General features: G+C 44.7%; 1 protein-coding gene across 1 annotated transcript in view; it reads right to left on the reverse strand.

Annotated features, from left to right (window-relative positions):
* The window catches only part of ADAMTS9 (ADAM metallopeptidase with thrombospondin type 1 motif 9), a 165,864-nt gene extending 156,529 nt beyond the window's left edge, over positions 1–9,335 (reverse strand). The window contains exons 1-3 of the mRNA XM_045832055.1: positions 9,204–9,335; positions 8,283–8,686; positions 3,136–3,298 (exon numbers count right to left, since the gene is read on the reverse strand). Of these exons, the coding sequence (XP_045688011.1) occupies positions 3,136–3,298; positions 8,283–8,686; positions 9,204–9,318 (682 nt within the window). The 5' untranslated portion in view covers positions 9,319–9,335. The remainder of the gene's footprint in view (positions 1–3,135; positions 3,299–8,282; positions 8,687–9,203) is intronic.
* Between the last annotated feature and the right edge of the window lie 4,040 nt (positions 9,336–13,375).

Consider the following 13,375-nt stretch of genomic DNA (forward strand, 5'->3'; position numbering starts at 1 on the left):
AGATTATCACTCCTGGAAATATATAACCTAACATCCTAGGACTACAGTTTGTTCATTTATAGCATGGTTTGTTCATTCAGTTAGCATGGTGGCCTAGAGCTGACTGCTAAGGTTTCCTCCAGCTCAAATAGTCTATCATCCTGTGAGAAGAGATGACACAGAAAACAATAATGGAGAAAGCCAAGTCCAGGGCAAAGCAAACAACAAGCTATGGACAGTGGTTAGTATCCTAAAACCAGCTTCAGCAGGGACTCTTCTTTAGCTGAACTTCTGAATCACTTGGAGCACTTACTAAACCCAATGATTCTTTCTCCATCTCTCTAGTCTAGTAGAGAGGTTTTGTTTGTTTAAAGAACATGGACATCAGGTGGGGATTGACTGTGGTGGGGATGTGGGGACAGGCAGGGCAGGAGAAAGCAGTGAGGGGAAACTGGGACAACTGTAAAGAACAACAATAAAAAAAATCTGCATCTGTATGAGGCTCAGAGGGTACTTCTAAAATTTACCCTGGGTTACCAGTCACTCACTGCTCTTGGAGTGCAGGGTGGGAAGATCTAAAGCTGAATGGATAAATGGATTGATATTTACAGAGAAGATGCTTTCCTCTCTGGACTGAGTGTTTTCTCCACACCCCCTTCACCCTCACCTATTTCACTCCCTGTGCAAAGGCTACCTGGTTTCAGAGGTTTCTATGACCTGCTGCTTCATCCCTCTAATGGCTACTGGTGAACTGTGTCATGTTTCAAAGTTCTTTCCAGGTATTGTGAGCCTCCTGCATCTGAGCTGAGAGAAGGGATGCAGGAGCAGCCGGAGGAGACAAACCAAAGTAGCAGACTCCAGCAGCAACCTTTGCAAGAGCCAATCAAAGCCACTGGATGGAGGAAGGGCATACAACACTAGTCACTAATAAGCCAAAATCAGAATGAAAAGGAAAAATTGGTAGTGGTGATTTGGAATGTGGCACTTAAAGGCCCCAATACCAATAATGACCAGAGCCCAAATAAGCTTTTTTGAAAAAGCAAGGTATCTTCTGCTGTCCTCAATCTTCACCTTTTCAGATTCTCTTTCCTTTGTGTTTTAACAAGTTTTGAGAATGACTTGTCTTCTAGCCCCAAAAAATCAACCAAATGTCCATTGACTTGAGTAATTAATTTTTTTAAAAACCTTGAGGATATTTTGAATATTATTCTCTCTCTCTCTTCTCTCTCTCTTTCACACACACATGTACACACATGCACACACACCACACCTGCACAGAGAAAACGAATCATGGAACAAGGCAGGCAAACATGGGTGTTCGTTATGGTCTAGCTGTGAGATTGTAAGTTGTTCATATCTGAAAGCCTCAGCTCCTTTACCAGGTCCGATGGAGGTTAAGAATGCTACCCACCCTACAGGCTTTGGTAAGGATTAAGTGAAGTTGTGTGGGTAGAGTGCTTTGCCCAAAACCAGTAGAAAATAGTAATAAATGGTAGTTTTTAAAAAATGTTGGTTTTCTGCCACTTCAGGACAGAAGAATGTCACAAAGTACCACTGGTCAACAAACTGATCAATGAAAATATTATTTAAGTATCTTTGGAACATATATCAGTAAGCCAGAAAGGAAGGAATCATATATTTCCTTTCTATCACATGTTATATATGTGTATATGTGTGTATATATATATGCACACACACACATATATATATTTATACACATGCATAAAATATGCACTTGATAATTCAGATTTGGGAAGTCAAGAAGCAAATGTCAACATTCTTATCAGCAAGGTCAAAAAAGTATGATAAATATTTTCCCGTTGAACTTGCTAGCAGCTGGCAGTCTTGGCACCATGCAAGCTGCTGTGACTATTGTTTCTAAGTACCCTCCTCATTCATCCTCCCTTTCCCACCCCTTGGCTCTTTAAACAGTCTAACAGACAGAGTATTTCAGTTAGAGTCCACCCAGCCCTGGTAGTAAGAATAGGGCATTGGATGGGATAAAGCCAAAAGTCCCACAGTGCTATGTCCTACGATGCTACTCCCTATGACTTGACTACTCCAGGTTATAGACAACCAATGTTCTTTTGTTCAATCATTCACTTTAGAAATAATAAATCCAGGAGGGATTAGGACACTCCACTGTCATAGTGGAAGAATGTGACACAGAGATGAGATGAAACAAGTGACTGTTTGGGAAGCATTTTAGGAAACTAGCTATTGGTCTTAAATTTTTATCTTATTTAGAGAGGCCAGAAAGACCCTGAGAAGTTATTTAATTCAGAAAAGCAAGTTTTAAAAATAGAAAATGGGGTAAAGATAAATTTGTAGAAATGGAAAGTCCAAGAATTAAATACACACACACACACACACACACACACACACATATATATATAGACAATAAATTGAGGGTTGATTTCTAATCATAAGCTATCATCACAGAGAAAGTAACCAGGCTTAAAGGACAGTGAAGGGTTTTTTTCAAAACTACAGACTGGGTAACACGGATAAGCATAAGCTTTAGTGGGTGCCCAGAATGACAGACACATCCTTGGCAATGGCCAAATATTGTCAGCATAAAGCCTCAACAAATCTGGCTAGGATGGAAGGAAATCTAGCTGTAGGCATAGACACATCTGATAGAAACCTGACTGTGCAACACAGACTTCCACCCCATATTTCCTGAAGCCACAGAACATGAGCTAACCTGAAGCGGACAGGAAAAATTCCAAGAAACACATAGAAGTTTTATGAGTTCCATTTGTAAGACTGTTTTGTAACTTTACATGGTAAAAACATAAGTAAATAAAAAAGAAACATAAACAATCGTTAACTGCATATATGGCTATAATAGCCTAGAACATTATTAAAGCTTAATCATAAAAATTAGCAACTTCAACAAAAGAGACAACTCTGTCCATAGTGGGCTGGGAGTCACTGCTATCTGAGTTTGAATCCTGGTCTTGACACTTATTAGCTGTGCAACCACAAGAGAGTGTTGCTAACACTCTCTTTAGCTTTCACATCAGTACAATGGAGATATACCTACCTCACTTGAATATCAAATAAAAGACAATGTAAATGGTAGTGCTTTGTAGCATGACAATTAATCCATCTCACAGAGGTGGGATCTCTGCTGAAGCAAGAAGCAAATACCTGAGGTGGCACACACATGCCCTCCTGTCGAGGATTCCATGTGTGGGGTGCTGCTCCTATAGATCACATGGGGTTTGTTTTGTTCCTCTTCATTTTCTTGTTCATCAGTGGACAGTAGTGGTTCAATAAAATAATCCCCATCATGGGACCGGAATGTGCCCATCTGCAAAAGAGGAGAGGAGAGGTTGATTTAATAAACAATGAAACATTTCAAAGTGGAGATGGTGCCATTTTACCCAATCCCTTTGTCATGAGGGCTGCTTAAACCTAAAATGCTGTGACACATTTGGAGAAGCAGTTTATTTTTATTCTCTGCCACACTGGTACCTTATCCTTGATTTAATTCTACACTATTGCACCTGCTATCCAAATCTATCTCGGAGACACACTTCCTTGGTGCTGAAATTCTAATCACATATTCCCTTCTATAAACTTTTTGAAAGAGAGTGTTTCTTTGTGTGAAGACAGCCTGGAAACTTAAAGACAGGTTTGAGCTCCAAGGGAAAACTTGACCCTTGGAAGCCATATCATGAATTCAGGTTCAGGAAGTACATGTTGACCACAAGGCACTCATGGTTGTGCCACCTGTGACTCTAGCACATGAGTCTCTCACCAGCCCTTCCCTTTGCAATAAGGAGTGATTCAGCAAAAGCCTTTGGAGTTGGGCTTCCCTAGTTTCTGGTCCCAGCACTGCCACTCACCCACCCACTTTGGGCAACTTCTTTAAATGCTTCCTTGTTCATCAATTAGGGATAAAAATACTCACTACAATGGGTTATCCTGCAGATTAAGTGAGATAATGCACTTAAAGTGCTTAGCAAAGTGACAACTTGTAAGGGCTTAGAACACATTAGTGGCTTTTGCTGTTGTGGTGTTAGCTTCTGACCACTAGCATACAATTTGTGTTTGCCAATCATTCTAAGCACCTTGAAAGAGGTAATCCTTTCTCCTTTCCTTCCTACATACCAGCAAGTTTTGCAAATGATGCATGAGGTCTCAAGGTTGAACCACCCAAACCAAACATTACAAGAGCACAGAAGTTCCCCATGTCATGCAATGTTTAAAGGGAGAAACCAAGCCCTTCTCTTATCCTTCATTGTTCCTTTTCCTGCACTGAAAAAAGATGAAGAAGAAGAGGGGGGAAAAAAAGAAGAGCAAAGCAGAGGCCTTTAACCTTCCCCTGGATACAAGAGGAATGACTGTCCTTAAAGGTCATTAGCATCATCTGGAAATTTGTTTGAAATTCAAATAATCACGCTCCACCCCAAATCTGACCTACTGAATCAAAAATCTCAGAATAGCACCCAGGAGTGAGAATTTTAATGAGGACTCCATGGTCTTCTTATGATAAAGTTTATGAAGCACTAAGTTAAGACACTGGTTCCCAAACCCAGTTAAGTGGCAAAATTGCCTGGGATGTTTTCTAAAAATTCAGATTTGGGGCATTGTCTTTCATCTGCAAATTAGTAACTTTTAGGGGTAAGGTCTAGAATCTTATTTTAAAGAAGGTTCCCCACATGATATATGAGCCGCTGACTCAATGAGGGGACAACTGTGGTGTGGTGAGACTAAGCAACAGAGCAGCAGAATAGAAAAATGATTTAACAAATTTAACATCATCCAGGCAGCTCTCTCTGTTTCAATACACAACTCTGGTATACTCTGAACACAGTACAGGATACATACTACCATATGTAAAACCTACTAGAGACAGGCTATAAATACTGGGAAAGAAGCTGGGAGTCCATCTGGTATGGATCTGGCACCTCTGCTAAAAAATGAAACTGAGGCCCAGAGGGAGGAAGTGACTTGTCCAAAGTTCCTTTTTGGTGGTACAGAAGCATCTGAATAGTGCCAGTGCTGAGTCTAGAACTCAGGTATCCTGACTTTACTCTGGTGCCTGAACAAAACGAAACAAAACACTAAACAAACAAACAAACAAACAAGCCCCTGAAATTCTCTTTAGGAATATAGATTCACGCTCTGAATGATTAAGAGCATGGGTCAGAGAGGCTGAGTGGCAGCCCCAGTTCTGCTGCTTAGGAGCTGTGAGGCTTTGAGCAAGTCTCTAACTCTCAGAGCCTCAGTGTCCCAATCTGTAAAATGAGTTATTTGAGGATTGGGTTGTTGTAAGGATTTTGTATGAGATAATACAGATGTAAAGTACTCATCATAGGGCAAAGCACATAAGAGTTCAATACATGGTATCCATATGGTGCCAAATTAATTTTCTTGCTGATCCACAAATAGCTGCTTGATCAAAGAATAATCCTTTCTTGGTCATGGCAAACATTTATTCAAGCATAGAGACTGTGTACCTACAATATATAAAGCTCCAATACAGGAAAGAAATGAATTGATGTTGATCCTGCTGCCAAGGTGAAAGGGACAGAACACACAGTACCAAGAACCATAATACAAAGGCAAGCATACTAAGAACCATAGGAGAAATACAGATAAGTGTCTATGAAGTTGGAGAGGAAGACATAATAGCAGTCTACAAGACCAGGAAGAGATTTTCTGGAAAAGAAGATATGTAAGTTCCACTTCAAAAGAAAGACATAATTAGAGCATGCGATGCTGGGTGAGATGAGCAAAGAAATCCAAAGGCCCAACGGCAATGAGGTAGGATTAGGATGGGAGTTAATTCAGAAAAAGAAGCAAAAGCAGACTGCCTGAAATACAGGACTTGTGGAGGAAGCTTGAGAGATTCCCCTGGACATCTGGATGTGAGAGGGGTGAGGAGGTATATTGTAAAAGGTTTGATGTACCAGATGGAGTTTATAGCTGTTCACTGGGCAGTGAGGAGCTATGCAGAGACAGTGAACAGGGTAGTGATGTGATTTTGCACCCCGTCATCATTAATCTGTTACTGGCAGAAATAAGAGAAAAAAGACTGGAAGAAAACCAGATGGAAATATTTTTTAGACATAAGTCTTAATGAGACAGCAGGAGAGAAGTAAAGAAGGCTAAAACTGGGTTAGGGTAGCTCGGAAAACGTGAGACACTTCTGAGATGGAATTCAGGGAAACATACTTTACCGGTGAGGTGTGTGTGTATGGTGGGGGAGGGGATACAGCACGGCTTAGTCTGGAGAGTGAAAGATTTTCTAGCACATTTCCTGGGAGGGAACAACACGAGCTTAACAATTCTACTGATACAAAAAATGGTAAGGGGAAGTCTTGGGCCGGGGGGCGGGGGATAAATTCCGGAAGGAAGACAAAGGGGCAAGGGTTTGGGGCTAGATTAATTACTGAAGCGTGCATATATTTAAGTGTATGTTAAACGGCCCACCCCCAAAGAGGCAGATTGCAAATTAAATACGGTATAAATAGGGTTGCAGACACTAGCCATCGTTTCTGATGCCTGGGCCTCATTCCCTCAGAGTTACCACTCGCCATTCCACGTGCGAATTACTGCCTAAAATTGCCAATAGAAATTGAGTTCCTACGCAGTAAAATATTCATTCAACTGCCGGGGCCACTCAGCGGGGTGTGGAGGCGGGGCGGGGGAGGAGTAAAGGCTGTTTACAAACTTGACTTACAGACGCAGCTCTAACCGTTAGGTTCTGAAATTGTTACAGACGTGGGATCTACAGTCACTGTGATGCTTTTGGTACTGGCGCCTGACTTACGTCCAACCCGGCTGGCCGTTACCTTTTGAAGAACAAGAGGATTCCTGGGTTCCGGTCCTACCTAGGTCTTGAGGCAGCGATGACTCACCGCAACACCCCCCACCGCCTCCTCCGAACTGCTGTATCGTCCACCCCCAAACAATCGAGACTACGTGCTACGGCGCCAGGCTCTCTGCTGGGGTTAAACGGGCTCATCCCACTGCCCGCGTCCCGGCAAGCTAAACCTTCCCGCTTCCAGTCTTTTGGCTTTCCTAGCTCCCCACCCGACCACTCCTTGGAGTGATGGGGATGGATGCGACATCCAGTCGGGGATCTCTGGCCCCAGGAACAGCAGCGCGCGGAGGGGCCAGCCGAGCACCCTGGGTAAGTATCCATGCTCCCACTTTAAAAGGTGGCAGTGGGTAGTGTGGGTGCTTTGGGAGAGACTAACGCATCACCTAGGCGCCTTGCGCTAGGAGAGCGTAAGCGGGAAAGTTTCTGCGTCACACGCGCGTCGCAGCAACGCACGTCGCTTGAGAAAGTCAACGCTACAATCACTGGGACCAGAATCTTACTGCGGGTTCTCGGATGTCACGGGGGGGGGGGGGGAAGGGCAGATGCCGAGTAGGAACTCCTGGAGGGCAAGTCGGGGCGGCGGTAAGAAGGGGATCAGGGTACCAGCTTGGATCCGCTGCTTAGTCTGTATTTGTAGCGTTGGGAGGTGGCCGCCCCGCCCTCTCGCCCTCCCTTTCAAGAGAAAAGTGTCCCTCAGGCTCCCTCTTCCGATTCTCAGGAAACCCCAATGGGTGATAAAAGCCCCAAAATACCGTTGGGTCAGCCTCTCCAGACTCTCTCCCACCATATCTACTTCTCCGAGTCACACCGCCAGCAGGGTGCAGAATCAGACTGCGCCACACCCAAGTTTCCACCCGAATTCCCCGGCCGGAGAAGGCTCCGCCCTCTTCCCCGCCCCTGGTGCGCTGGGCCCACCCTTCCCTTCCCGGGACTGGTACTGTTCCCTGCCAATCCTGTTCAGTTTCAGGGTTCCTGGCTCGTGAAAAAAGGCCAGAAGAGTACTCGAGGACTCTAGATTACGCACCGCCCTCCACGACACACAGAAGGAACTCCCCAGACCCAAGCGTGGGGATCCTCAGCCCACACTCCCAATTCAAGACGCACAATGAGGACTCGTGTCCTCCCTGCACTCAGCAGCTCCTGGGCGCCGAGTTTGCTTCAAACTCTCCAAGTTTGTATACCAATTCCAAGCCGCCACCCGGTGTTACGCAAAGCGCAGCTCAGCCCGTTTAGGACCCTAGAAAGCTCCCCAAATCCAGAATCCCCTCGAGCGCTCCTGAGCCTCCAGTATAAGCGCAAGCTTTGGGATAGCCATCCAAAGCGCTGGACGCAAACCAGCTTCCAGCTCCTACTTAATGCCAGAGGAGAGACTCGCCGCAGTGAGTGAGAGTCTTAGGCTAAAAAGCAATTAAGTCTTCAAAAGCGGGTAAGGGGAGGGGAGGGGCGCGCGCCCACTCACCATTCCTGAGCAGAGGCTGATGACCGCCGTGTGCTCGGACTTGGTATTGACATGGCCTTTGTAGAAACAATGTTTGAGTTCTGCTTCTTCCTCGGAATAAAACTTGGTCTGGTTCTCCTCGGGCGTCCCGAGGAGGGTGACAGTGAACAGTGGAGCGATAAATCCGGCATGGGCTGTGAGGTTAAATAGAAACTGCTGGCCGAAGGCAGAGAGGCGGTAATGCGCCTGGGAGGAGGTAGAGGAGGAGGAAGAGGAGGAGGCGAAGGCAGGCCAGGGGTCAGAGGCAGAGTTAATGCTCCGTCGCCTTCTTTTGAAGTGCACGTTCGTGGGAAAGGGTTCTCCGAGAGCGTTCACTCGGATGGGAGACGCAATTTCGTATTCGTTCAGCGTCTCTAATAATTTCACTGCAAAGAGAAGCAGAAACATATAAGCCAGTAATTCAGTTTTCCACAAGTTTTAAAATAAAGGTGAGGGCTTCTTCCTATTTTCCAGAGGGGTCTTCATTCCATTTTAATCAATCCCTTTATCTTTAGTAGATAAATATTTGGTAGGAGCCAGAAAATGAACAAGTCAAAATATACATGGTAATTTCAGGTTCTGGCAAATATCCTGAATAAAATAAAACACGCCGGCCGCTAGACGTTGCCTCCAATTACTAAGTTACGCTAGTTAGGGGCACGGGAGTTGGGAAGGGGAACAATCAGGCTAAAAGCAAAGGGTGTGGGGGATAAGTTACTTTCACAGTGTCACTCTCTAGAAATTGGCTGGGAATGACCTAAAGAAGGAAGAGGCTGCAAAACGGAAAATAATTCTTTCTAGGAAAAGGAAAGGGGCTTCCGCTGCGGGGTGCCCGCTCCCGGGAGTGGAGGCTAGAAGGTGGCGACAGGGGTACAGGGGTCCCGGGGTCTGGAGCCTCGTTACCTTGCCTCGGGTGTAGCCTGTCCTTGCGCACGGCCGCCGCGGCGTCAGGGCTAGCCATCTCGACCAGGTCCCGCACCAGGAGCGTTAGCAGTGTGGCCCAGGATACAAACTGCATGGTGCTCCTCACCCCTCCCCCGCTGCTCCCACCCCCCTCCTCCCTCCTGCCCTCTTTGGCTGCGGCTGCGACGCGAGGCAGCAGCCCCGTAGAGCGCGCGGAGACTGGCGCTCGCTGCCAAGTTTGAACTTTAGGAATCGCCGAGGTCTCGCCGGGAGGGTCCTGTCTGCGCTCGGCTGAGCAACGCCGCCGCCTGCCGAGAGCTGAGCCGCTCAGGCCGCAGGAGGAGCCGGAGGAGTAGCAGTAGAAGGAGGACTGGGGCTCGGCTGCTCGGCCGCATAATGTCCGGGGAACGTGTAGGAGAAAGCGCGGATCGTGCGCTCCGAGGCGCGGCGGGCGCCCTGTGCTGGCGGGGATAGCGGAGCTGCTTCTTGAATGGGGGGCGGAGGCGGGGGGGCCGCGGGTCCTCAGCCGCTCAAATACCCCGGGTGCCCGCCTCTAGGAGAAGAGGGGAGGAGAAAGCGAAGTGAGTGCGGACCGCCTCCTTCCAGACCGCGTCCCCCTGCTTGTCCGGTCCGAGCGGGACTCCGGGCCAGCCTCCAGCTTCAAGAAGCGGGGGCCCGAAGCACCGGGAGCGCCGGGGGCAGCGGGTTGCGGTCCTCGCCACCTCGGGGAGAAGAGCTTTTCTGAGACTCCCTGTCCTGAAGAGGGAGAGCACAGTACGGTCTCTCTTTCCTGGGGCTCACAGTCTAGCTTTCGGGGTCTCTCTGTCTCTCGTCTCCTCTGTGCTGGAGGAATCTCCTCTTTCTCCTCCTCGCTCCGTCAGTAGGCTTCTCTGAGTCGGCCTCCCTCAACCCCACCCCCTCCGTGGTATCTACTCCTCCTCCCACTGGTCCCCTTTAATTTCCCATATTTATCTTTCCCTTTCTCTTTATTTCTCTCTGTTCCCATCTTTTTGCAAGTCTTCTTCCTCTTCTCTAACCCCCCACCCCGCGCCCCCCGCCCCGTCTAATCCCTTCTTTTGGTTTCTTACAAGTGAAAGTGACCAAGTGCAGGAGCGCCTGCCTTTCCACTTTGTCTCACTAAGGACGAGATTTGTCATCTAATTTCCCCAAGTCGGAAGTTTCATGCATGGCGTTCCTAATCTTGTAGTTTAAGGTGTGTTTCACGTCGTTGGTCTCCTTAAAGTTTCGCAAAGCTTTCAAACTGTGCTTTGTCCCCTAGGCTCTGTCCCCATTCTGAGAGGGCCCACAGTTTTCTGTAGGTCTCGACCCAAAAAAGGTTAAGAACCACTTTTGCCACCGAGAGGGGGCGGGGACTTTGGCGCCTCTGACCTCCCAGGGGTTTAGAGATACTGGGAGGAGAGGGGGAGGCGAGTGCGAAAGGACAGTCTTGGCCCCAGAGGGGAAAGCACCAGTTCTAAGAGGGATTTCTCGGTCACTTCCGCTTGCTTTCTGCCAGATATGTTTGGGGCTGCAAAAAGCTGACTCTTCAGCGTACATTTACCTCTGTCCTTGGATGCAAATTTCAAGTCAGAAATTAATTCAGGGAGGCAGGATACCAGTATCTGAGTGTGCGCACGAGTGTAAATTGTTTAATCCAGGATGGTTCAAAAGTACTTTTCCTTTTACCAGTCCTCAGGAAGATAGGTTATGCTAATTTCAACAGAAAAGAAATTACCATCTTTATAAAAGATATGACTAGTGTATATTTTCCCAGGTTTTCCAGAGCCAGAGCTTACTGTTGATTACAGTTGACACTGAAGGTTGAAAATACTTAAGTTTGCCAATACCAGGAACCAAATAGCAGTATGCTAGAGGTGTCCACTATTCTGTAAATATTAATGAATATATTTTTCCTGGTAGGAGGAAAAATAACTTGGTAAGACCGAAATATGTTAAAGAAGTTGCTAATCCAGATGGACTGCTATCGACATTGTTCACCTGTATTCCTGGAATTTATAGTGGATATGTACAATGGTGTATGAAGATGGTAAAATAGTAACATCTGCATAGTACACCGTAAGAGAATCTTTAAGGGATGACAGTTAAGTCTTTTTCTTAAACTTTCAAAATAATTCACCAAAATACACTTCATGTAATACATGACCTTTCTTGTCAGTATGTAATAAAATTCCTCACAGTCACAGCATGTGGGAATTGCTCAAAGTTTAGCAAGGAACAGAAAAATATCAAGAAATCAAACCATTAGTTGATTCTTATGGAAAGTATTCTAGAACTAGCACTATAAAATTACTAAGATATTTAGCAATTTTAGAGACACATAGGTGAATGAAACAGAATAAAGAGCCCAGAAATAAACCTATGCATACATGGCCAATTTATTTATGACAAAGGAGCCAAGAATATATAATGGGGAAGGGACAGTCTCTTTAAAAATTGGTGTTGGAAAAACTGAACAGCCACACACATGCAAAAGAATGAAACTGAATCACTTCCTTACATCATATACAAAATTGGCTCAAAATGGTTTAATGAGTTGAACACAAGACCTAAAATAAAACTCTTAGAAGAAAAATAGGTGGTGATTTCCTTGACAGTGTTCTTGGTGATAATACTTTGAATTTGACACCAAAAGCAAAGGCAACAAAAGCAAAAATAAACAAGTGGGACTACATCAAACTGGCAAGCTTTTGTACAGCAAAAGAAACCAGCAACAAAATGAAAAGACAACCTATGGAATGGGAGAAAATATTTGCCCATCACATATATCATATAAGGGGTTAATATCCAAAATATATAAAGAACTCATATAACTCAATAGTAAAAAACAAACAATCTGATTTAAAAAATGAAAAGTTCTGAATAAATGTTTTCCCCTCCAAAGACATAGAGATAGCGAACTCCAGGGAAATGCAAATCAAAACCACAATGAGATATCACCTCACACCTGTTAGAATAGCTTTTATCAAAAAAGATGAGAAATAAGTGTTAGCAAGGATATGTTAACTGTGAAGTTTTGCAAAAAATTAAAGGTAGAACTACCATACAATCAAGTAATTCCACTTCTAGGTATTTACCCAAAGGAAATGGAAACACTAACTTGAAAAGATACCTGCACCCCTGTGTTCATTGCAGCATTATTTAAAATAGCAAAGACATGGATTAATCTAAGTGTTCTTCAGTGCATAAGTGGATAACGAAATGTGGAATATGAATCTGTAATTAAATATTATTCCACCATCCAAAACAAGGAAATTTGCCATCTGTGACAACATGGATGGACCCTTGAGGGCATTATGCCAACTGACATAAGTCATACACAAGTAGATACCATGTGATCTTACTTATATGGAATCTAAAAAATAAAAATACGAACTCATAGATACAGAGAATGATAGGTGGTTGCCTGAGGTGTGTGTGGGAGGTGAGGGGACTGGGTGAAGATGGTCAAAGGGTACAAAGTTCCAGTTATAAGGTAAGTCCTGGGGATGTAAAGTATAGCTTGGTCACTATGTCCAACTTTTTGGTGTCTCTGGGCTACACCAGAAGAAGAGTTTTCTTGGGTGACACATTAAATACACAAGCACTAATGAAAACTGAGGAGAAAAAAAAAGATCTGTGCATAATTTTTGTGATATCCACCACCACAGATAAGCAAAAAAGTTCTGCATGAGGCCTGCCATGGGTTGGACACCCTTGCTATAGTTGATAATACTGTAGTGTAGTTTTGAAAGTTACTAAGAGAGTAAATCTTAAAAGTTCTCATCACAAGAAATAAAAATTTATAACTCTGTTATTTTTAAAATTTTGTTTATTTTGATCTTTAGGTTCCACATATAAATGATGTCATATGATTTTTACCTTTATTGTATTTTTTGTTAGCTTTTAGTACTGTTATGCCCCACAACCCTCAGCACTCACCACATTGTTGTCCATGTCCATGAATCCTTTTTCTTTTTTGCTCAATTTCTGCACCCCCAAAACCCTCCCTCCCCTGCACTAGCTGCCATCCTGCTCTCCATCTATGAGTCTGTCCAATTTTTCTTGTTAGTTCAGTTTGTTCATTAGATTCCACATATGAGTGAAATCAGTGAATGTTAGCTAGACTTACTGTGGTGACCATTTCACAATATATACAAATATCCAATCATTGT

Source organism: Phyllostomus hastatus, unplaced genomic scaffold (assembly GCF_019186645.2).
Source record: "Phyllostomus hastatus isolate PE091 unplaced genomic scaffold, TTU_PhHast_1.1 phas_contig_16, whole genome shotgun sequence".
In the NCBI taxonomy this organism is placed as follows: Eukaryota; Metazoa; Chordata; class Mammalia; order Chiroptera; family Phyllostomidae; genus Phyllostomus; species Phyllostomus hastatus.